The following is an 8,887-nucleotide window of genomic DNA, read 5'->3' on the forward strand; positions in this document are numbered from 1 at the left end:
CTTCCTAAGTGGACAGTTTGATTTCACAGAAGTGTGATTGACTTGGAGTTACATTGTGTTGTTTAAGTGTTCCCTTTATTTTTTTGAGCAGTGTATATAGCCTGTACCAGCCTCATTTCCCCCACCAGCTGGTATATAACTTCTTATTATTCTCTTATTCTTCTATTTGTTTGAAGAAATGTCTCTCCCACTTGATTAGAATATTCCACGATAGACGCTGCACAGCTATTTTCAGGTCTCTCCAGAGATTTTCGATCGGGTTCAAGTCCGGGCTCTGGCTGCTCCGTTCATCTTTCCCTCGATCCTGACTAGTCTCGCAGTCCCTGCTGCTGACAAACATCCCCACAGCATGATGCTGCCACCCCCATGCTTCACCGTAGGGACGGCAGGTTTCCTCCAGACGTGATGTTTGACATTCAGGCAAAAGAGCTCAAACTTGGTTTCATCAGACCAGATAATTTTATTTCCCATGGTCTGAGAGTCCTTTAAGTGACGCTTGGCAAACTCCAAGTGGGCTATCATGTCCATTTACTGAGGAGTGGCTTCCGTCTGGCAACTCTACCATGAAGGCCTGATTGATGGAGTGCTGCAGAAACCGTTGTTCTTCTGGAAGGTTCTCCCATCTCCACAGAGGAACTCTGGAGGTCTATCGGGATCTTAGTCACCTCCCTGACCAAGGCCCTTCGCCCCCGATTGCTCAGTTTGGCCGGGCGGCCAGCTGTAGGAAGAGTGTTGGAGGTTCCAAACTTCTTCCATTGAAGAATGATCGAGGCCACGGTGTTTTTGGGGATCTTCAATGCTGCAGACATGTTTTGAAAACCTTCCCCAGATCTGTGCCTCGACACAATCCTGTCTCGGAGCTCTACGGACAATTCCTCCGACACCATGGCTTGGTTTTTACTCTGACATGTACTGTCAACTGTGGAACCATATATAGACAGGTGTGTGCCATTCCAAATCATGTCCAATCAATTGACTATTCCACAGGTGGACTCCAATCAAGTTGTAGAAACATCTCAAGGATGATCAATGAAAACAAGATGCACCTGAGCTCAATTTTGAGTCTCATAGCAAAGGGTCTGAATACTTATGTAAATAAGATATTTCTGTGTTTAGTTTTTTTCATACAGTTACAACAATTTCTAAAAACCTGTTTTTGCTTTGTAATTATGGGGTATTGTGATGAAGGAATTTTTTTATTTAATCCATTTTAGAATAAGGCTGCAACGTAACAAAATGTGGAAATTAGTGAATGGGTCTAAATACTTTTTGAATGCACTGTATGTATGAATTTTATGCAGTCAATGTAATGTAATTTCTATTTTCCCATTTATAAAGCATAACTGATGAACACAACACAGATTGTTAAAGGAAATATGAACATTTTATTTATGTTTTCCAGATGTAACACAGAAAACAATTGCTGAGGACTTCACCTAAGAATTCTACTATTGACATTTTTCAGTTGGACTTTTCTTGAATATATTTATCATATGCATACACAAACCATTAAAATTCAATTCCCCATTTCAGACTCATAGCAGTAACTATTTTAATGAGTACAATGTATTAACACTGGGTGGTAAAGATAGCTAGCGTTTCCTTCTTATTCACTGATGTAGCTAGTAAGCTAGCAGCTAGCTATGCCCCTGGCACAATGTCAACATCTTTTTCAACTCAGTCAATAAACACTTTTATTTTTGCACATTACAAACCTTAGATAACAGGAAAAATTACAAGGCAGGAACCAGCTGCATTCATTTTGACTGCAGAGGAGAGGTGAGAGGTTAATGTGACATCACTTCCTGGAGAGACAYCCCATCTTTTGGCTTGGTTTCTTAGCTATGTGTCTTWTTTTAAATGTGCAAATGTACAATGCCAGTCATGAAATAGTAAAAAAAAAGGTTAACTAAATGTTTAATAATTATCAAACAAAAGGACCATTTGTGATGTGTCTGTGACTCTTATAATTGCAATCAGCTGAAGATCTTCAAAGGTAAGTTATTAATTGTATCACTTTTTCTGACTTTCATAATGGCTCTGCTTGGATTGAAAATTAATGTATTGCTTTTGTGTGCGGGGCGCTGTCCTCAGAAAATCGCATGGTGTGCTTTCGCCGTAAAGCCTTTTTGAAATCTGATACAGAGGCTGTTTAGCTTTATTTTGATGTATAACACACATATGTTCAAGAATGTTAAATATTTGAATTTAGTATTTTTGAATTTGGCCCTCGGGATCAGCTTATCTATGTTAGTGATGGCTGTTTAACAGTCTGATGGCCTTGAGATAGAAGCTGTTTTTCAGTCTCTCGGTCCCTGCTTTGATGCACCTGTACTGACCTCGCCTACTGGATGATAGCGGGGTGAACAGGCAGTGGCTCGGGTGGTTGTTGTCCTTGATTATCTTTTTGGCCTTCCTGTGACATTGGGTGGTGTAGGTGTCCTGGAGGGCAGGTAGTTTGCCCCCGGTGATGCGTTGTGCAGACCTCACTACCCTCTGGAGAGCCTTACGGTTGTGGGCGGAGCAGTTGCCGTACCAGGCGCTGATACAGCCCGACAGGATGCTCTTGATTTTGCATCTGTAAAAGTTTGTGAATGTATTCGGTGACAAGCCACATTTCTTCAGTCTCCTGAGGTTGAAGAGGCGCTGTTGCGCCTTCTTCACCACGCTGTCTGTGTGGGTGGACCATTTCAGTTTGTCTGTGATGTGTACACTGAGGAACTTGAAACTTTCCACCTTCTCCACTACTGTCCCGTAGATGTGGATAGGGGGTGCTCCCTCTGTTGTTTCCTGAAGTTCTTTGTCTTGTTGACGTTGAGTGAGGTTGTTTTCCTGACACCACACTCCTCTGTAGGCTGTCTCGTTGTTGTTGGTAATCAAGCCCACTACTGTTGTGTCGTCTGCAAACTTGATGAATGAGTTGGAGGTGTGCATGGCCACGCAGTTGTGGGTGAACTGGGAGTACAGGAGAGGGCTGAGCACGCACACTTGTGGGGCCCCAGTGTTGAGGATCAGCGAAGTGGAGAAGTTGTTTCCTACCTTCACCACCTGGGGGCAGCCCGTCAGAAAGTCCAGGACCCAATTGCACAGGGCAGGGTTGAGACCCAGGGACTTAAGCTTAATGATGAGTTGGAGGGTACTATGGTGTTGAAGGCTGAGCTGTAGTCAATGAACAGCCTTCTTACATAGGTACTCCTCTTGTCCAGATGGGATAGGGCAGCGTGCAGTGTGATGATGATTGCACTGTCTGTGGACCTGTTGGGGCGATATGCAAACTGAAGTGGGTCTAGGGTGGCASYTAAGGAGGAGGTGATATGATCCTTGTTTTAGTCTCTCAAAGCACTTCATGATGACAGAAGTGAGTGCTATGGGTCGATAGTAATTTAGTTCAGTTATCTTTGCCTTAATTTGGTACAGGAACAATGGTGGCCATCTTGAAGCATGTGGGGACAGCAGACTGGGATAGGGACCGATTGAATATGTCACTGTACACACGAGCCAGCTGGTCTGCAAATTCTCTGATGACGTGACTAGAGATGCCGTCTGGGCCAGCAGCCTTGTGAGGGTTAACACGTTTAAATGTCTTACTCACGTCGGCCAAGGAAAAGGAGAGGGGGGGGCCGCAGTCCTTGGTAGCGGGCCGCATCTGTGGCACTGTATTATCCTCAAAGCGGGCAAAGAAGGTGTTTAGCTTGTCTGGAAGCAAGATGTCGGTGTCCGTGACGTGGCTGGTTTTCTTTTTGTAGCCCATAATTGGCAGAACTGCACATTTTAGAACGGCCTTTTATTGTCCCCAGCACAAGGTCCACCTGTGTAATGATCATGCTGTTTTAATTAGCTTCTTGATATGTCACACCTGTCTTGGCAAAGGAGAAATGCTCACTAACAGGGATGTAAACAAATTTGAATCTTTGTTTAATCTATTCAAGAAAAGTCCAACTGAACATTTTCAAAAAAGTCCTCGGCAATTGTTTTCTGTGCTACATCTGGGGAAAAAAATTGAAAATGTTCATGTTTCCTTTAACATTCTATGTTGTGTCCATCAGTTAAGCATGTTTTAAATGCTATATGAATGGGGAAAATATCCATTACTTTACATTGACTAAATAGAATTCATACATATACATGTAATGTTGGTGTTATAGACCAGAGTGGCAAACTGCAGTGTTTAATACCTTTTTTGAATATTTAAAACATACAATATTCTTGTAGTGAAGCCGCTCAACAACTACTTCACATTAGTCATCTAACAGACTCCCATCCAGAGCGACACACAGAAGCAACCAGGGTCAACGCCCTGCTCAAGGGCACGTCGACAGATCTCCCACAAGGTCAAAAACGGGGAACCGAACCAGCGATACATCAGCCACCGGCCCAAGCTCCCAACAGCCAGGTACCAGCCCTCCAAGATTCCCCCGTGCAAACTGCACAGTTAATTACCATGAAGTGCTTAGCTTTAAACACTTTATGAATGGGAAAATAGATTGGACTTTACACTGACGGCATATGTGGGACACATAGTAATATTAGAGAATGCATTATGGATATGTAGTCAAAGTAAATCGTTACTGATTAGGTCATTTACATAAGTTATTTTAAGAAATGTTGACAACAGACAATTTTTCAGTAGAGTACTTCCTTACTTGTTGTGAGGGTTGTTGACACCAGTTCACTTAGCTTTCCATTTTCCAGCACAGTGCAGACAGTGACAGAGTACTGAGTACCACCTTGCAGGTCAGAGAGAGTGATGCTGGGTGAAGCTGTGGGAATGTTGTGGGATTTTCTCCCTGGACAGTGGTAGGAGATCTGGTAACTATGTTGGGTTTGGTCCAATCCTGGTGGCTGACTCCAGCTAACAGCAGCTGATGTGGTGTCCACTGAGTTAACAGTCAGCTGGTCTGGAACAGGAATAACTAAGAGGAAACACATTATTGTCAGTGCTACAGTTTAAAGTTATTTAATATTCCCAGTAGTTATATTTTTTCCCTTATAGAATGGTAGGCCGACTAGGCTTGGATGCATTATTTGCGGTTGAATTGATGACATGTTGGCGGTAGCCTACCTGACTTTCTGCCTGGAATATGGAAAGGCAACTTAATCCATTTCATTGAAAGCCAAGGGGAATCTGTTTGGGAACATCGATATTAATGTGTTTTCACAACTAAATATATTTAAATAAACTGTTGACAGCCCCCCAAGTAAGGAATGAAGGAGAGAGAGAGAAGAGGTTATGGAAACACTGTGGTGAGATATTCTGGGACTAAAGGAATGAAGGAGAGAGAAAGAGAAGAGGAGATGGAAACACTGTGGTGAGATATTCTGGGACTAAAGGAATGAAGGAGAGAGAGAGAGAAGAGGCGATGGAAATACTGTGGTGAGATATTCTGGGACTAAAGGAATGAAGGAGATAGAGAAGAGGTGATGGAAACACTGTGGTGAGATATTCTGGGACTAAAGGTAATGTGTCAGCCTATTATTACAACAACATAAATTAGAGGTGTTCCAGTACCTCCCAATTTACTAATTAAGCACTGAATGTTGTGATAATAAATCCCCTCCACAATAAATAGTGTTTTACACTGTACTACAGTGATCTGCTACAGCAAGCAGAAGCAGATCAACTCCTTGACATAATGTCCCTCAGGAATGGAAGAAACAATGAACTCAGATATTATTAAAACATTATTGATTTCAGCACCAAACTGCATTATGAGATCTGAGGAATTTACCATCATATATTTCTCATCAAGTAAGTTACTGTAACTTTACATCCCGTGTTGACACATCCAATATGTTCAGTTCATTTAAATTACAGTCATTTTGATAACTAAAGTTATATAAACTTTGACACCAGAAATAATAGTTCATAAGTAGAGTACTTCCTTACTTGTGGTGAGGGTTGTTGACACCAGTTGACTTTTCGTTCCATTTTCCAGCACAGTGCAGACAGTAACAGAGTACTGAGTACCACCTTGCAGGTCAGAGAGAGTGATGCTGTGTGAAGATGTGGTAATGATGTGTGGTTCTGTCCCTGGACAGTGGTAGGAGATCTGGTAATGATGTTGGGTTTGGTCCAATCCTGGTGGCTGGTTCCAGCTAACAGCAGCTGATGTGGTGTCCACTGAGTCAACAGTCAGCTGGTCTGGAGCAGGAAGTACTAAGGGAAATACATTATTGTCAGGGCTACAGTTGAAATCCAGAAATATTTATCAGGAAAAAAAGTAGAAATAGTAGTCGAAAAGTAGAAAAAACATCTCCCTTTATTTATGGCAAGAAATAACATAAAGCAGAAGTCGAAACAGATGTTACATTGTAACGTAAGAAAAATTACAATGTTCCGCTATATTCATTAAGCATTGGCGCTGCACCTCTGCTAAATTGTTGCCACCACGCTAAAAGAGATGAAAGTAAATGAAAGAATAAATAATAAATAAAGAATTTAATTCCAAAATGCTTTTTTAGAAATGTTGAATTAGGTTATATTGTTTTAAAGAATCTAAGAAAGAGATTGGTGTGTTAGTTCACTATTAATTATGGCATGAGGTTGTTCAATGACAGACATGTATTGTTTTAAAATCTATCACAACATTTTTGCAAAGGTCGAAGAAAAAAACATAAATAAGTTATTCAGAGCCTTTGTTACGAGACTCGAAATTGAACTCCGGTGCATTCAGATTTCATTGATCATCCTTGAGATGTTTTTACAACTTGATTGGAGTCCACCTGTGGTAAATTCATTTGATTGGAGATGATTTGGAAAGGCACACACCTGTCTTTATAAGCTCCCACAGTTGACAGTGCATGTCAGAGGAAAAACCAAGCCATGAGGCCGAAGGAATTGTCCATAGAGGTCCGAGGCAGGATTGTGTCGAGGAACAGATCTGGGGAAGTGTAACAAAACAATTCTGCAGCATTGAAGGTCCCCAAGAACACAGTGGCCTCCATCATTCTTAAATGCAAGAAGTTTGGAACCACCAAGACTCTTCCTAGAGCTGGCCGCCCGGCCAAACTGAGCAATCGGGGGAGAAGGGCCTTGGTCTGGGAGGTGACCAAGAACCAGATGGTCACTCTGACAGAGCTCCAGAGTTCCTCTGTGGAGATGATAGAAGCTTCCAGGACAACCATCTCTACAGCACTCCAATAATCAGGTATTTTTGGTAGAGTGGCAAGACAGAAGCCATTCCTCAGTAAAAGGCACATGACAGCCCACTTGGAGTTTGCCTGAAGGACTCTCAGCCCATGAGAAACAAGATTCTCTGGTCTGATGAAATCAAGATTGAACTCTTTGGTCTGAATGCCAAGCGTCACGTCTGGAGGAAACCTGGCACCATCCCAACGGTGAAGCATGGTGGTGGCTGCATCATGCTGTGGAGATGTTTTTCAGCGGCAGAGACTGCCAGACTAGTCAGGATCAAGAGAAAGATGAATGAAGCAAAGTACAGCGAGATCCTTGATGAAAACCTTCTCCAGAGTGGTCAGGACCTCAGACTGGGGCGAACGTTCACCTTCCAACAGGACAATGACCCTAAAGACACAGCCAAGACAGCGCAGGAGTGTGTTCGGGAAGAGTCTCTGAATTTCCTTCAGTGGGCCTGCAAAAGTCCGGACTTGAACATCTCTGGAGAGACCTGAAAATAGCTGTGCAGCGACGCTCCCCATCCAACCTGTCAGTGATTGAGAGGATCTGCAGAGAACAATGGGAGAAACTCCCCAAATACAGGTGTGCCAAGCTTGTAGTGTCAAACCCAAGGAGAATAGAGGCTGTAATCACTGCCAAAGGTGCTTTAACAAAGTACTGAGTAATGGGTCTGAATACMTWTGTAAATGTSATATCAATTGTTGTCATTTTACATTTGCAAAAATGTCTAAAAACCTGTTTTTGCTTTGTCATTACGGAGTATTGTGTGTAGATTGATGAGATTTTTATTTTATTTTTATGTCTTACATTTTATCTATTTTAGAATAAGGAAAAAGTCAAGGGGTCTAAAAACTTTCCGAATGCACTGTATATACAGTACCAGTCAAATGTTTGGACACACCTACTCATTCAAGGGTTTTTCTTTATTTCTACTATTTTCTACATTGTAGAATAATAGTGAAGCCATTAAAACTATGAAATAACACATATGGAATCATGTATGAACTAAAAAAGCTTTAAACAAATCAAAATCTATTTTATATTTGAGATTCATCAAAGTTGCCACCGATTGCCTACACATGTTTATATATGGTTGTATTTATAATATATTTATATATAAATTAAATAATTCAATATTGTAATATGAGAAATGTATGTAAAACATTTACATTTGACATTTTTGTCAGTTAGAAGATTGTTTTATCCAGAGCGACTTAGAGTAAGTGCATTCATCTTAAYATAGCTAGGTGAGARAACCACATACCCCAGTCAAATATAGAGGATATGAACAGTCCAGTCCAGCTAAAGAATAGATATACATTTTCATACACATCTTAAATATATTAATACAAAATCTGAGACTAGTAATATTTTACACACACATCAAGGTAACCATTCCCAATCATTTCTTAACTCTTCCAATCCTCTTCACAATAACACATTTTTTACACTGTATTTTGGAAAGTTAAAGCAAGTACAGACAGATCAGCTCCTTGATATAATGACTCACAGGAATGAAGGCAAACATGCACGCAGACATAAAATATCACATTTGGTCCGAGAGAGATTTGGTGTTTGACGTAATTTAGTTAGCTGTGGTTTTTTGTTCTCACTGTTACTTTGTCACTTATACTTAGCATGAGTTCTGTTACGGGTCTCGTAACCACCCCCCCCCAGACTGCTGGGCAGAAGGGATTCTTAACACAACCTGTAATTTAAATGGATTGTTATTTGGATTTCATATATGGA

At 41.3% G+C, this 8,887-nt stretch overlaps 1 protein-coding gene across 7 annotated transcripts in view; it reads right to left on the reverse strand.

Moving 5' to 3' along the window:
* The window catches only part of LOC139024176 (interferon-induced very large GTPase 1-like), an 86,094-nt gene that overhangs the window by 24,191 nt on the left and 53,016 nt on the right, over positions 1-8,887 (reverse strand). For 4 of the 7 annotated variants that reach the window (XM_070438747.1, XM_070438745.1, XM_070438744.1 and 1 more), the window contains 3 exons: positions 5,888-6,157; positions 5,063-5,125; positions 4,644-4,913 (listed from right to left, as the gene is read on the reverse strand). The exons of 1 other annotated variant lie outside the window; for it this stretch is intronic. In XM_070438747.1, the coding sequence (XP_070294848.1) occupies positions 4,644-4,913; positions 5,063-5,125; positions 5,888-6,157 (603 nt within the window). The remainder of the gene's footprint in view (positions 1-4,643; positions 4,914-5,062; positions 5,126-5,887; positions 6,158-8,887) is intronic. 2 more of the 7 variants (XM_070438746.1, XM_070438748.1) reach the window with 2 other exon arrangements.

This window comes from Salvelinus sp. IW2-2015, unplaced genomic scaffold, assembly GCF_002910315.2.
Source record: "Salvelinus sp. IW2-2015 unplaced genomic scaffold, ASM291031v2 Un_scaffold1135, whole genome shotgun sequence".
NCBI classification, from domain to species: Eukaryota; Metazoa; Chordata; class Actinopteri; order Salmoniformes; family Salmonidae; genus Salvelinus; species Salvelinus sp. IW2-2015.